General features: G+C 37.9%; 1 protein-coding gene and 1 long non-coding RNA gene across 2 annotated transcripts in view; both read left to right on the forward strand.

The window, feature by feature from the left end:
• LOC308077947 overlaps positions 1-12,200 on the forward strand; it is a 29,449-nt gene extending 17,249 nt beyond the window's left edge. The window contains exon 2 of the long non-coding RNA XR_013932475.1: positions 10,876-12,200. This is a non-coding gene — a long non-coding RNA (uncharacterized lncRNA). The remainder of the gene's footprint in view (positions 1-10,875) is intronic.
• LOC308077946 (WD repeat-containing protein 5) lies at positions 374-12,200 on the forward strand. Its single transcript, XM_080418968.1, has 14 exons — positions 374-519; positions 2,536-2,645; positions 2,870-2,978; positions 3,496-3,569; positions 3,652-3,741; positions 5,302-5,391; positions 5,918-6,001; positions 6,165-6,220; positions 7,100-7,146; positions 7,312-7,387; positions 8,241-8,274; positions 9,198-9,272; positions 9,430-9,517; positions 9,620-12,200. The coding sequence occupies exons 2-14, from the start codon at positions 2,568-2,570 to the stop codon at positions 9,718-9,720; spliced, it is 1,002 nt and encodes a 333-aa protein (XP_080275094.1). The 5' UTR covers positions 374-519; positions 2,536-2,567; the 3' UTR covers positions 9,721-12,200.
• Positions 12,201-16,262: the final 4,062 nt, after the last annotated feature.

Here is a 16,262-nt window from a genome sequence, read left to right on the forward strand (position 1 = left end):
AAATAGCGCATTGTGAGCTTGAAGATCTGCTTTTTTCAAATGACCGAAATGTATATAGGGCTGATTGGCTGAAGTGTATGAAGTGTATGTTTTGTAATAATAATCCAAAGTAACCAAAGTTTTTGTAGTGGAGTAAAAGTGCAATATTTGCCTCTGAGATGTAGTGGTGGGGTAGAAGTAAAAGTACTGAAAATTGGAAATACTCAAGAAAAGTAAAAATAAATTATAAAAACTCAAACTTGTACAACTCAAGTACAGTACTTGAGTAAATGCACTTAGTTACTTTTACACCACTGCCCGCAGCCCACTGTCCCTCCGGGCTATGGGACTATGATGACCGTAGTAGCTTTCCTCCTGCTGCAGAGAGAGGGAGAGGGAGAGGATCACACACAGACACACATTCATGGCAGATTGTCGTGGCTCTGTCTTACATTTAGTCAGTCTGTCTGTTGTAAGAATAAAGTAAAACATTCTCTTATCAAGAGGAATAACAGCGTCTGTTGTTGACCAAGCGACTGGGTGAGTATTTAGGACACAAACCGTGGTTTACTCTGTATTGTTTGAATGGCGGCCCACGGTGCCGTGATGATGATACACAAGTAGCATTGCTATGCTAGCTCTGTTAGCGTCTCTACAAGCCAGGTTTTGTTAAGAGAAACAAGCAACCAGGTCTATGAAAACCAGCCCAAAAGAAACAGCCACAAGAGCACTCTCTAACCCAGTGATTTTCAACCATTTTCATTTCAAGGACCCCCAGTTTGACATGCATTAGGGCTACGGACCCCCATTTAATGGCATTTCTATATTTGGGACCCCCATTTCTATTGTAAAATCAATGTTAATTTAACTCTGAGAGTGTACAAATGGAACCAAATGGACCCTAACGGGTCCATTTGGTTTTCATTTGTACACTCTCAAGAGTTGCAGACCCATAAGGGTCCATGTGGTTACTAACTATCCATCATTTAGCTGGGGACCCCCTGGAACTCCCTCAAGGACCACTGGTTGAAAACCACTGCTCTAACCCTATATGTAGTTTGGCTATTTAAAGATAGCAGATCTACAAGCTCACAACAAGGTAACAGGGTCTACATGATTAGAGCATGCTTAGAACATGCTTAGACAATGATCCTTTGTGTTTGATTAACTGTACGACCATTTAAAATGTATATTTAAACAACCTCTAATAGGTATCTAATTATTATTATCTACTTGTTAGATACTAATAATAATTAGATATTAGAGGTTGTTTTACTAGATTGTAATGGGAGAGAGAACCTTGCATTTTTTTCCCATCTATTTCTTTTTTTTGCTTAATGATCCTCAAAAAAATGTATGGCTACCATATTTTAAGGCATGGGTCTTCAATAGGGGGTCCGGGACCCCTAGGGGGTCCTCAGAGTTACTACAGGGGGACCACCAAATATGTGTGTGATCTGTGATCGGATAACTATTTTTACATTAACCTCTTGAACCCTAGCATCCCTATTCTGAGGAGAACTGAATGCAAAAAATAGCATTACAAGCTAGCTAGTATTTTCGGCAAAGAGGTTTGGTATATGAATTCAACATATTAAAGAAAGACATTAGTTGACACACAACACTGATGATAGTGCTGATGACAAGCTATCTATGAAAAAGTTGTAATATGCAACATACAATAGTGGGGATCCCTGCTTCACCTCTCTCTCATCTAAGGGGTCCTTGGCCTGGAAACACGTTGAAGACCCCTGTTTTAAGGACTTTACAATATGTCAATTGAGTAATGTTTAATATGTCACGGTTTTATTTGGTTTGATTAGTTGATTCACGTGAATCAATCAAGTTCTGTTGTCGATATAGTTGTGTCTCACAATTAAACCCTCCAGAGATAATGTGCCGTCATTTGTATGAAAAAATGAGTAGCAGGAAAATTCAGTGGTGGAAAAAGTACTCAAATGTTTCACTTAAGTAAAAGTATCAAAACTGCAATGCAGAAATACTAGTCAATAGTTTCTTTGGCTATTCAAAAATAGCATATGTACGAGCTCATGCGAGCTTGTAGATCTGCCATTTTTTGGGAAAATCGTGGGTCTTTGAATATATATATATAATATATATATATATATATATATTCAAAGACTATGTTTAGAAAACTATGTTTAAAGCGAACATTTGTAACTCAAATCTTTGCTTCTGGGGATTCTACAAATGTCTTCTAAATCCGATTTGTTTTTTTGATACTCGGTGCCGCGCTATGAGCTTGTATCTCTGCTATTTTTGAATAGCCCAAAGAAATCTTAAAATGACACGCAGATGCGTTCCCGGTCTTAAAGGGTTAAAGTGTTCATTCAGGATCTTTGGCATCATAAAGGGAAGTTATAGGAATGCATTGTCTGACACAAGGTTTGCCGGTAGCGAAATCGGTGCACAGACATCAGCTCATGCACGCGTGTCTTCTTCTTTGTACAAAGATATGATATGGCTGAATATTTGTAACTCTTTATCAAGTTCCAATTAATCACACTGTTATTTGTCCCTTATTCTTGCTCCTAGTGGCACACTGTAAGCCATTCCCATTTCCCGACATGGCAACGGAGGATAAGAAACCAGAGACTGACACAAAACCTCCAAATGCATCATCAGCATCTGCCAGTCAGTCCAAGGTATGCATTCTTTTCCACAGGTTTATCTTTTCCCCCTTGCATGTACACCTATGTACCTATATTCCTCCATTGAAACCTGTCACGTATAAACATTAGTCAGCAGAGATGCTAACTTGTGATCATTTGCATTGTGTCTTTTATTTTTCTGCCATTTATATGGTTGCTATTCAAAGTTCCAAATTAGGTTGATGATTCGTAAATCTCTCTTTCTTTCATCTTTCCAGTCTGCACCAGCCAAGCCCAACTACAGCCTGAAGTTCACGTTAGCAGGCCACACCAAAGCGGTCTCTTCAGTGAAATTCAGCCCAAGTGGGGAATGGCTTGCCACCTCATGTGAGTTGATCTGTCGCTTTACACTCCAGATAGGTGTTTGTGGCAGAAGTCCAAATGACACAGCAGCTGCAACTTATCTTCTATGAGTTGTGGGAGTTATGGACCACTCATTATCATAATGGATACCATGATCATTAGATGTGGGGGGTGACACGTAGCAAAGGTCGTCGGGAACGGGAGTCGAACCCGCGACACGCTGTCTGGCTTGCATTGCAGCCTAGGGTGCGTGGACCGTCACGCTACGGCCAGGCCCACTCTACTTATTTCTAACCAAATGTTACTGCAATTTTTGATTGGGTACTGTAACAATGGCCTTTTTTCTCATTCTATGAAAACTTGAGTGGATCTTTAATTTTAATATAGCCTCATACTCTTTTCTTTTTTTTAAACATACCTTTTTACGATGTAAGTGTAATTCTTTTAAACACATGCTCTTTATCAAAAAGGATCCAGGAGTGCGTAATGTAGTTTACACGGAACATTATTACATAAATATCTTGATGTAATGTCTTTACAGCTGCTGACAAGCTCATCAAAATTTGGGGTGCCTATGACGGCAAGTTCGAAAAGACCATATCTGGACACAAACTTGTAAGTTCCAATCGCTGTTGTCGCAGTTGAATTTCCTGGGGGATCAGTAAAGTGAAATTGAATCTTATCTCATCATCCACAGGGCATATCCGACGTGGCCTGGTCCTCTGACTCCAACCTGCTGGTGTCCGCGTCAGACGACAAGACCCTGAAAATATGGGACGTCAGCTCGGTAGGATGGCAAGGGACTCCTAGCAGAGCAATGTTTTAAGTGATGATGTCTTAGTTTGTGTCTCATCACCCCCAAACACTTCTGGAAGTTGATTTAGCCACCACATTAATAATGTGTAAATGAAATGCATATCCAAGCCACATACAGCAACTATGCCTTACATACATTATGTTGTAATTTGCCACCTCTAAATCGAATATTCACACTTTCACACAAATTGAACCGAGACTTGTTGCCGATTGGCGAATGTATAGATCAGGGGTCGGCAAGTAAGTTTGGCCTCAGGCCAAGTCATTAGGTGATGGGCCGGAACTTTAAGATTTGCAATTTTGACATCTTACACAGTAATCAATATATTAATTGCTGTTTATTACTGTAAAGATGTGTGTTATAACTGCATCCTGATAGAACTGTGCATGTAATCAAATGTCACAGGTTCAGAGGGATATACTTGGTATAATCATTTTGTGAAGGCCACATCCTTGAATGAGGACTCGTAGTTAATTTAAAAACTAAAAGTCAGTCTATAGACAGACAGACAGACAGACAGTCATACTCCCTTTTGAACAGAGATAAACAAGCCTCTTTCATTGAATAGGAGCTCAAGGTCTCTTCTTAGATATGGAGACAAACTTCATGAAACGCATGCCTGTGAAGCTCTCCCAACATGGATTAAAACATTCTTAACCCATTCAGACCAGGAACGCATCTGTGTCACTTTAAGATTTCTTTAGGGCTATTTTTTGAAAAATTATGACCATTTGTGCAAATCTTTGAATATATATTCTATAAACAGTTTTTAGAAAAAAACGTTTGTTGCTATATCAGTGGTGCTCCAACTTTTCCATGTCAAGGACTCCCAAAAATTCGCTATAAAACGTATATGTATATTCAAAGATTTGCACACATTTTCACGATTAAAAAAAAAAAATAGCAGATCTACAAGCTCATAGCTTGGTGCACTCGGTGCCGTGCTATGAGCTTGTAGATCTGCTATTTTTGAATAGCCAAAAAAATCTAAAAATGACACACAGATGGGTTAAGGTGGGGGTAGATTCTCTATTTTATTTATTATATTACTCAATTTGGTATGCAAATTTAGGTCACGGAACCCCATAACTCCGAGAGATATCATCACTTGTTGGCTTACACCGTCATAGATGAATGGCGATGTTTTTTTTGTTTTTTGTTTTTTCAGCTAGTTATCGCCCTCGCCCATTCACAGGTTCAGGTTATGCGCTTAATGTATACTACATCATACAACGGTGTTGTGTACCAAAAATAGCAGTCGTCTTTGTCGGTGGCTGCTGGATGGAACACTACTCCACTTAATGTTTAGGGTGGTTGAGTGTTAAAGTGGAAAGAAAAATGATGTCACCAGCTTTGTCTTTGACGTTATGGCTTCTATATTATGATATAGTAGGAGAAGTCATGTCTCATACAATTCATCTCTCTTGTTTCTTTAATGGTAAATTCGTAACTGTACAGAAAACATTTCCGATTACTTTTTTTACTTGGTATTTATATATTTATTTCTGTATTTGTAATCCTTGTTTCCAGGGTAAATGCTTAAAGACCTTGAAAGGCCACAGCAACTACGTTTTCTGCTGCAACTTCAATCCCCAGTCCAATCTTATCGTGTCAGGATCGGTAAGTCCAGAACTCCTATTGACCCTGTAAGACCGGGAAAGCAGCATTTGTGTCATTTTAAGATTTCTTTGGCTATTCAAAAATAGCAGATATACATGAGCTTGTAGATCTGCTATTTTAGAAAAATCGTGAAAAGAAAATTGCCGATCTACAAGCTCAAAACGCTTGTAGATCTGCAATTTTTGCAATATCTCAATTGGAATCCAGATAGTTTTTTTGCTCTCTTTTTAATTGGAATCCTGAAAAGTTACATTTGTATTTAATTTCAAATGCATCATTTAGTTATACTTATGTTTACAAAATGAACTTAAATACAAATACATTGGACATAAAAAAAAAAATAGAATTGTAATACTAGTCATTAAGCTACTAATATAGACTGAAGTAATTAAAGTGGGTCATGTTGGCATGTTTGGAATTGTAACAGCTGAAATCAATAATATATCAGTATTCTGATATTAACCTGCGGGCCGCATTAAGTGAAGGTGGGGGCAGATAATGATGTACATTTGTTTTGTACCCATAGTTTGATGAGAGTGTAAGGATATGGGACGTCAAGACTGGGAAATGTTTGAAGACATTGCCAGCCCACTCAGACCCAGTGTCTGCTGTAAGTCTTTTTGTCTTGATAATATCACTGTCAACTCCAAATGTAAATGGCTCTTTATGATTATGGCCTAACCGTAACGCCTCATTCCAGCAGAGTTACAATGACATATCCTATGAGTGAAAGGTTGACTTTTATTAAGTTATGACTATATTTTGTCTTACAGGTTCATTTTAACAGAGACGGATCTCTCATTGTATCCAGTAGCTACGATGGCCTTTGGTAAGAATGTATTCCTTTTTTGTTTCTCTCTTTTTCTCTCTCGCTCTCTCTCCCTTTCTCTCTATGAATGGGACAACTTTAGTTTAGTAAAAAGACACTATTTTGGTACTAGCACACTATCATGAGCAGTGCCATTGTGTTGGCAATTTTACAAACTTCCGAGGCAGCACAGTGGTGTTCTTTTCTGTGTGTTTTGGTGATTCATCGTGCACTGATGTGGGAGAAACCAGCAAAGCAATGGTGGTGCTGAGTATGAACAGTGGTGGAAAAAGTCCTCAAATGTTTTTTACTTAAGTAAAAGTACTCTGTTACAAGTAAAAGTTCAGAATTCAAAATTTACTTGAGTAAAAGCACAAAAGTATTGGTATCAAAATGTACTTAAAGTACCATAAGTAGAAAGTACTCATTATGCAGAATGTCCCATTCTGCAAGTTTTCAAATGTATACAAATCTTTTGAAAATAGCAGATCTAAATAGCAGATCATTTGGCCGCGGACCCCCATCTCAAAATATGTTGTTCCAGGGACCCCCAGAAGCACAGATCGGAGTTAAAAATGTTTGCTTTAAAACGTATATAGATATTCAAAGATTTGCACAAATGTTCAAGGTTTTTCAAAAATAGATCTACAAGCTTGTACATCTGCTATTTTTGAATAGCCAAATAAATCTAACCAATTTAGAAATCTAAAATGACAGATGTGTTCCCGGACTTAAAGGGTTAAAGTACTGTGTGATGTTTCGGGCTACACGCCCAAGTCTGATGAAGGGCCAAATTATGTTTTCATGATGCAAATTACGTATGGTGTATTCTATTGCCTGTGAGGTTTTGTATTGCAGTTTTGTAAAGTAACGTAGATAATGTGCATTCTTATTTTGTAGCCGAATCTGGGACACTGCATCGGGACAGTGTTTAAAAACACTCATCGGTAAGTTTCTACAGCTTGCTGCTGCTATTCATGCATGTATGAATATGTGTAGTTAATTAGGCTGCAACAACACATGTCAAGTAATCATTTCGGTGCATCACTTGCAATTGGTTGCTACAATATTCATCTCTAGCCCTTTCCCTCCCAACTTTCTGTTTATGCCAGATGATGACAATCCACCTGTGTCGTTTGTCAAGTTTTCACCTAATGGCAAATATATCCTTGCTGCAACATTGGACAAGTGAGTATTGCCTACAATAGAATTGTCTCGCTGCCACATCCAGTCCAATGGACTTGTATTTATTTATTTATTTATAAAACCGAGTGAGGCAGCAGTTCCTTTTTAGAAAACTTTCTTCCAGGTTGGCTGAAGGCAGTTGTAAAGTCTGAAGGGAAATGCATGGACTTATAAAGTTAGACATCAAGGAGTTATTTTTTCACCCTTTTGTATTGCCCTGAAAAAAGTGTTTAGTGAGTGAGCAATGAGCATTAATGTCAAATTATGTAAACAAAAGGTAACCGTAGTCAACCAGATATGATTGTGCTTCATGTGTCAAGGCCTATCTGTTACTATTTGATCACCTCGGTACCACGACAGTCATGTATAACGCATCCTTTCACAACTCATTTCATTCATAGCATTATCTATGCACAATGCATCTTCTTATGATGTCAGAATTATACATGTGCAATAGACTGTAGTTCCCTTTTCCAGAAGGTGGCATTCCTGTTTTCCTGTTTCGGAGGAATGTCACCTTCTGTAAAAGGGAACTACAGTTATGCACAAAGCCTATTAACTGGCCTAAATCTGTTTAGCCAGTAGAGGGCACCATAGGAGTATTATAATACCATTGTCTCACCTACTGTAATTGTTTATATAATGAATGTATAATCAAATGGCTGCTTTGTGTTTTCTGATTAGAAATGTTCCCTCATTTTGTTAAATAGTGCACACAATATTAATACATGTCATTTAAGTATCAACTTCCAGTGGTATGTTACAACAGTAACCATAGGGAGTCGGAGATTAATTACGCTTCTTATTTTTCCTTTTTTTGTCTCTCTCCCTCTCTTTTTTTCTATTTTATTTACAGCACTCTAAAGCTGTGGGATTACAGCAAAGGAAAGGTAATCGTGATAATACTTAATGTTAGAATATCAAAAGTTATGTATACATATTTCGTTAACTTTAAAGGAATAATTCATTCAAGAAATGCCTTATTTCTATCGTTTACTTGGTGATGTCTTGAATACAAGGAGAATTTTCGTTGGTAAAACATTCCTTATACGGTGAATAAAGAATCCCGAAACAAAGAAAATACTTGTTAATTCAAGTAAAACAGAGGCCGAGATTAACAACAGCAAAACTATATGAGAAACCAGTTTATTAATTCCAGTCCAAAACATTGCTCATAGTGTAATCCCAAGTGTTTTACCAAGAGGTAGCTGTATATTTCTTGGTTCATGTTGATAAAAAGATAACGTTTTTTATTCACTTAATAAAAAGAAGAACGCACCTGGATGTGGCCGTGTGGTTCAAAAAGTTCAAAAATGATGTTCTTGCTTATATTTTGGAAAGGTAAACACATACTGCAGCTGGATAGAAGTTTTTAACCAGATTTTTTAAATAGTTTTGCTCATGTTAATCTTGGCCTCCGTTTCTATTTCAATTCATAAAGTATTTTTCTTCTATTGAGACATTTAGATCGTGTTAAAGGTCATGTCTCACCTAGACACAGGAGCTGACGTGAATTTTATCCCCTGAGCAAGCAGGCAGGCTCTATTAGCTCAACGGTAAAGATTTTCAGCACAGGAAACCGGGTTCAAATCCAGGGTAGAAGAGGAAAGTTACATAGTGCAAGCTTTAAGGAATGTTTTACAAACAAAAAATTCTCCTTTTGTTCAAGACATCACAGGTTAAGTAAACTATAGAAATACATATATTTTTTAAACTGACTACTGGATGAAGATGTTTGTTAGGGGATAGTTTGTTTTGTTCTGCACTGTATGATTGCACTGTGTGACAGTTTGTCATTCATTTCCCACTTTAGTGCTTGAAAACCTACTCTGGCCACAAGAACGAGAAGTATTGTATATTTGCAAATTTCTCAGTCACGGGTGGAAAGGTAAGGGCTTCCAGTTGTCCTGTGTTATTTATTAAAAGTTCACCGTTGAGAAAATGCATGACAATAAAGACCAGTTTTGTCATAGTGAGTTTATGCACGTCAACACTTTGATTATAGAGACAAAAAGTACATTAATAACAGCCGTTATGTTTTTCAGTGGATTGTCTCTGGATCAGAGGATAATATGGTTTATATCTGGAACCTACAAACCAAGGAGATTGTACAGAAACTCCAGGGCCATACAGGTAAAAAAAAACCTTTAAGGCACCTTTTTTGTGCAAAAGGTAGTTTAGCAACGAGTTGATCTCCATGGACTGCATTTCACGGTTATTTTCTGTTCTTCGCAGATGTGGTTATATCTACTGCCTGCCACCCCACAGAGAACATCATTGCATCTGCAGCATTAGAAAACGACAAAACCATCAAATTGTGGAAAAGCGACTGCTAAGCCCGCTGGCTGTCTGGGCTACTCTTACTTTATTTTATACATCTTGTTGTTTTTTTTGTAAGAGAAAAGGCCCTTTTTTTATTTCTTTTGGAGAAGACCCTGAGGAACGGCTACCTTATCAGCAAGATCTTCACCATCACAGCCACACACCAGCCAACTAAACAAACTCTTGACTTGTACTCATGTACTATACCCAATAGGTGTGATCTACATTATCTAAGCCTTATGTTCAATATGAGCTGGATTCTCCTTTTGTTTCAACGAACAGCCGGTTCACCACGGAGCCCTGGAGTGGACATTGTGCGGACAAAACTATACCGAGGGCAGTAAAAGGGGCTGCAGTCGCTCAGGAGGTAGAGCGGCTGTCTGGTAGCCGAAAGGTTCCCGGACCGGACCCCGGCTCCTCCTGGTTGCACGTCATAGTGTCCTTGAGCAAGACATTGAACCCCCTATCCGCTCCCGATGAGCAGATCGGTACCTTGCATGGTTGCCTCTTCCGTCAAGTGTGTGAATGTGTACTATGTCTTGCGGTGAAAACATTCTCTTGTTTCAGTGACATTTGTACATGCATTACACATTTAGGGCAGCTACTTTTGGTTAATTTCCTCGTTTTGTTAATTTGAGCGCACAATGTGTGTTCGACCCTCCACTGCTCTCTCTCTGCTCATGCCAAGAGCAGGGAGGGTGGAACCTGTACCATGCACTCAAAGTAATAAAACAAGGGCATAAATTAACCCGTTGAATCCGGGAGCGCATGTCTGTCATTTTAGATTTGTTTGGCTATTCAAAAATAGCAGATATGTAGGTATGGTATTTTTGAAAAATTGTGAAAGTCTGTGCAAAACTTTGAATATATATATATTTTTAAAGCGAACATTTGTAAAATATTTAGTTCCAGGCATGCCCAGAAGATAAGTTTTGCTTTAAAAAAATATATATTCAAAGATTTGCACAACTTTTCCTGATTAAAAAAAAAATAGCTTCTATATCTATTTTTGAATAGCCAAAGAAATCTAAAATGACCGATGTGTTTCCCGGATTGAATGGGCTAACAAAGATGTCAGCATAGATTACACTAAAATGAGGGAATGCTGCGTGCGCACACTCTCACACACTGTCCACTCCGGTGCTCTTTAGTTCATAGTATGAGGTAAGGTTACGCGTGTACTACAGTATGGTGGCCTGATCTCGTGCATGTAAAGTTGCCTTCGTTAAGTCTTACAGTGTTTGTAGTCCAGATGTTCTGTTGTGTTGCGCTGGTTCTACGCATCAAATTATTTTATTATACAAAAATAAAAGGGTGCTCTGGTCTTTTGTACGGAATAATCACTGTCCCACTCATTTACACACCAGAGGATGAACTCTTTCATCAGATTCGAACTTGCCAAAAGGATTAGTAGCAGTTATGCAGACTGTACGGTCTTGATTACATATTTTCCTTTCACAAAAGTAATTAACTTGGCTGTCAGGCTTTTGGATGATTAAAAAATATATATATATTGCAATTTTTTATTATATATGCTTTTGTTGTATATGTAATATTTTGCTGTAATTCTGTAACTAACTTACCAAAACCAATTTGACCAGGAGTTCAGTCGTGAAGCAAAAGATCTCGGAGGATCATAATTTCTTTTTCTGCAGATTTTTTTTTCTTTTTTCGGTTTTGTTTTTTGATGCATTAGGATTTAAGTCACTCAGATGTTACTGAGTGACCTAAATGTACTGTACTGTACACTTGTGTACAGTGTTGATTTGTAATGCTCCAATGTCAACAGGACGAAGGTTACATTAGGAGGGATATTCAGCTGAGGGAAATTAGAGAGGGCTGTTGACGCCAAAATTAAATGTTCTAAAAAGGTTGATCACATCTGTATTTACTTTACTTGCCAGGTTTGAGGGAAGGCCTTAGCACACATTTTGTCAAAAGGAAAGGGCATGCCATGCAGCTAATTTCATACCTTTCAGTATATGCTCATGACACCCAGGTTAATATTTTATCAGTGGCAAAAAGGCGAATGTTTTGTACTTTGCATTTTGTACATTGTGTTTTGTGATTTGTTAGAAGAGTAGTTCAAGCTGTCTTTTCTTTGTTGTTGGCCTGTCTAAAAGTGGTTCTCAAACAGTTTCATGTCAAGGACCCCCAAATTAACATGTATTTGACTGTGGACCCCCATCTAAGATGCTTTACCAGGAAGATACTAGATTTGTTTAGTTAAAATGTTTAAAATATAGTCAACTCTTTTTCACTTTTCAAGATAAAAAAAGGTAAGCCGATTTGGTGCTGTATTAACCACCCAGGGGTCCGGGGACCCTACTCTGAGAACCACTGGTCTTATCTCACAGCTCCTATTGTCCTGCTGGCATACAAAGCTGGCAGTCGTCATTATCTGCATTTAATTAACCAGCATTTTGTGGTACAGTATACTATGGAATTGGACAGCTCTGACTTGTGACTTAATAAAGAAACATTTTGTAAGTTGTATATTGTTTGACAGTAACAGTGATTTTATGTAATAGCCGAGGTGCATTTAAATCATAGCCATTTAGGTTAAAATGCATCAGGTTAAAATGTACATTTTATCATGTACATTTAATTTGAAAATAGTTTTTATAATGAAAATTGTGTCCAACATGCTTCATAACCATGAAGTATGATGTTAACCATTTTGTAGTCTCTCAAGCCTAACTAACAAAGGGGCTACTCAAGCCAGACAACTGTTCCACAATCTTCAAATGGAGTTCTGTTCAGGAAAATATATTTTTCAATTATCTTTCAAATGTTTGCTGCTAAGCAGCAAGTTGGATTATGCTTTGACTAATTAAGATTATAGTAGGAATTATTTATCTTGACCCTGTCATTGTTTTGTACAAACATTTCTTGAAATGTGATGGTGCTATTTTTGTTCTTTTCGTATTTACTGATCAGGGTGAGGTCAATTCCAACCCATAATTCCACTGCTAGGTATCTTCCATAATACATAGGGAAGATATTATCCACTTTGTCCTCTAGATGTCACCTTTGTCTCAGTTGTGTGAGTTTGTGACCTGAGTCTAGTAGAAGGTTAAATATGACTTCATTAGCACAGCACCTACAACATGCACAGGGTGTGTATCATCAAGATGAGAGGACAGCAGAAAAATTGTCTTTTTTTGTTTTACTTTACCAGCTTAACCACATTCAACCTAGTGTCCCTATATGGGCATGTCATTAATGTCAAAATATGTCAAAATCCATTTAAAAGACGTTTTAAAATGGCAAGCTACAAAGCTGTGCCAGCGTACGACGTGCCGCCATGCCTCTGCTTTTGATATCCTCCGTCTGGTCATTAATTTTTATGGACAGTTTTATACCTGCTTCTGGTCAGACTGAATGAAAAAAAAATCTATTAACACATTTTCAAAATGTGCCAAACTGCAAGCTTGTAGGTTGGCTATTTTTGCTATTTGACATACAAAGAAGTATACAGGGACTTAAGTGATTAAGAACCCCCCCCCCTCTCTCTCTCTCTCTCTCTCTCTCTCTCTCTCTCTCTTTTTTTTTGTTTTTTAACACAAATCGAACCCAATTCCTGTCCCATCTCTGCCATGTTCTTATTGTCCTATAGCAGTGGTTTTCAACCCTTTTCATATCAAGCTCCATTATTTATTCGGCATTTGAGCCAGGGACCACCGTTTGATGAGATTTAGACTCAGACCCAAAACTTATTTTGAATATCTTGTTATCTTTGGATGAGATTTTGTCCACAATTTCCATGCTGTATTGATGTTGGTACCATAGGAGAGATAACAGGCAAACGTTGATCAAAATAACTATTCTTTAATTAAGTAATGCAGATGTTTAACAATATTCTAACTCTTGAGAGCGTAAAAACCAAATGGACCCTTACGGGTCCATTTGGTTTCATTTTACACTCTCGGTCACACACACGGTAATTACTTATGTAATGGCACTCTACACGGAGGCCTGAACAATTGCTACTGCAATGGTTAGCATTCAATTTACCCTATGCGGGTGACATTATCACTGCAATTGGATTACTTCTTAAAGTCTTACTTGTAATTCCACCTACTGTAGGAGTAGAAATCTGTCACTTGTCTTTGTTGTACCGGCATAGGAACGATCAGATCTGGGTTGTTTTTTCACTTGAAAGGGTGTGACATCTATGGCAGAGGTCTTCAACAGGGGGTCTGGGACCCCTAGGGGGTCCTCCGAGCTACTATTGGGGGTCCGCCAAAACGGTGTGTTTTTTTTAATTAAGCACTTGAACCCGAGCATCCTTATTCTGAGGAGAACTTTAGCCAAAAATAGCAGATCTACAAGCTCACAACACCTCGCGCTAGGGGGTCATTGGCTTGAAAACGTTGAAGACCCATGATCTATGGTGTAATTGCCAAGCCTAATTATTATTATTCAAATATTTGTATTGAATTTTTCAAGAAAAAGATACACATACAAACATATAACAAAGTACAAGACATCACAGACACTAGTACTCAATACCCAATGAAACAGATACTCATATCAACCAATTATTAATTGACCGAAAATGCAAGGACGTTTTAGTACAATACATTGGCATGAAAAGCGGTATTGATATCACAAAATTAAAGTCAATAAGAGAAAAGAAAAAAAGAGAATAAACAAATAAATGCAGAATAAAAGGAGGATTGGAACAGATTTTTCTTTTTTTTTTAGTAGTGAAATGTAATGTAATGTAAGTTGTAATGTAATGTAAGTTGATTGAAAAAATCTGTAAAATAAATGAATCGACTATAACTGGGAAGAAGAGGGAAAGGGAAGGGGGGGGAAGAATGGCAAATGGCTATATTGCAACAGTAGAATACACCTCCTCAAAGTATGACAGAAACGGTTGCCAGACTATAGTGTACTTCTGAGTGGAGCCTCTGATCGTATATTTAAGCTGTTCAAGTTTAAGATGTGACATAACAATTTCCAAGCCTAATTTAACCACCTCAAGACTCTGAGAACCAATCCCCACATAAGTCAGTATGACATTTCTCTGATATACTGAGTGTATCTTGACACAGTGTCCTCAGTCTCTGTGAGTTCATCTCAAAATATGCTCAGACATGGCAAAAGTGCCAATGTAATAGAGTGTAAACATGGACCCTTGCACTCTCAGATTTAAATTGACACTGAGGATTCTGCAGGGTATGTGATTTACAGGTTAGTTGAAGGCTCTCTACTTTTGTATCCTCTTTATTGGATAGGCCAGTACCTCTTCATAATAGTATTCTGTTTAAAGATGATTACATACAGTAGAGACATGAGAAACTATGGTGATTCTATCAAAATGATCAATAGAAATCATACTTATCTAAGTCATTCTAAAGGGCTGATTAAGTTTTGATTTATTCAATGAATAATTAGTTCATTAAATCGAATCAGGGTGAGTGGTTATAGTGTTATTACTGTCCATTAGGACAGCTTAGCTACTGTACACAGTGTTAATGTATCCATTTGTAGCTCTGAATGTGTTCAAATGTAACGAAATCTGGTTACATTTTGGACACCCTCACAGTTGAATTACCATGTAGTAGTGTCACAAAAAGGGAGCAGTAACTGCAGCAGCTTTTGAAAATGTCAGTAATGCTGTAAGTGCAGCTTGAAACAAATATACACATAAACACTTTAACCCTGGTTAACTCTGTTTTCGGAATGTTATTATATGCGAAAATTGTTTTTGGAAAAAATAAATGAATGAATGTTTCTAAAATGATGTCTCCGGGACACCAGAGACAGAATCTAAATCAGTTTATTTGATAAATAGTACAATAAATGTACAGCAATTTCACTTCACAACACACAACAATAAAATGGAACACTACACAGCAAAATCCCCTCTTCTGTCTTCTGTCTTACTGTTAACCACTTATAGCCCTAAAACCTATATTTCTGTCATTTTCAAATAGCAAAAATAGCAGATCTACAAGCTCACAAACACATTTATTGTCTCCGCCAGGCCGAAAGGCATGGCGAGAGTATGTTTTACCCCCTGTGTGTGTGTGTGTCCGTCTGTGACCAGCTAATCTCCGCCACCGTTGGCTTGATCGCAGCGAAACTGTGCACACACACTCCCTGGATGCCAATTCCGAACTTCTGCTCCAAATTTTTCACATGGGCCTTTTATAGCTCAACCAGGAGGCCGATTTGTGCAAAACATATTTTTTGACAATACTCCTACAGATTTTGTCCAAAAATCACACAGATCGGTACACAGTATCTCTATAGTCATTAAACGAAACGAGTCTTTCAGATTTTTCATATTCCATCCTGATTGGCTAAAATGGCTTCCAAAGTTTGCAGGAGTGCTCCGTTTTCAACAAAATGCCTCAAATCATGAACACAGCAGGCAATTTCCGTGAAATTTTGCACGCATATTTCCACTATGCTGAGGAAGATATGCCAATTGAAAATGTTCATATCAGCCTCATTGTGACGCTATAACAGGCCAATTCATGTTTTTACCTATAACTGCACCGATCTGTGTCAAACTTTGTATGCGCACTCCCTAGAGGTC

The sequence above is a fragment of the Gymnoscopelus braueri genome (assembly GCF_963280865.1).
Source record: "Gymnoscopelus braueri genome assembly, chromosome: 22".
Taxonomy (NCBI): Eukaryota; Metazoa; Chordata; class Actinopteri; order Myctophiformes; family Myctophidae; genus Gymnoscopelus; species Gymnoscopelus braueri.

What these genes read in the sequence shown, in the direction of transcription:
- LOC308077946 (XM_080418968.1), top strand. Translation starts at nt 2,568, where the DNA reads ATGGCAACGGAGGATAAGAAACCAGAGACTGACACAAAACCTCCAAAT. An exon ending in CATCTGCCAGTCAGTCCAAG is followed by an intron (nt 2,646 to 2,869) that starts GTATGCATTCTT and finishes TCATCTTTCCAG; the next exon opens with TCTGCACCAGCCAAGCCCAA. An exon ending in GAAACTCCAGGGCCATACAG is followed by an intron (nt 9,518 to 9,619) that starts GTAAAAAAAAAC and finishes TGTTCTTCGCAG; the next exon opens with ATGTGGTTATATCTACTGCC.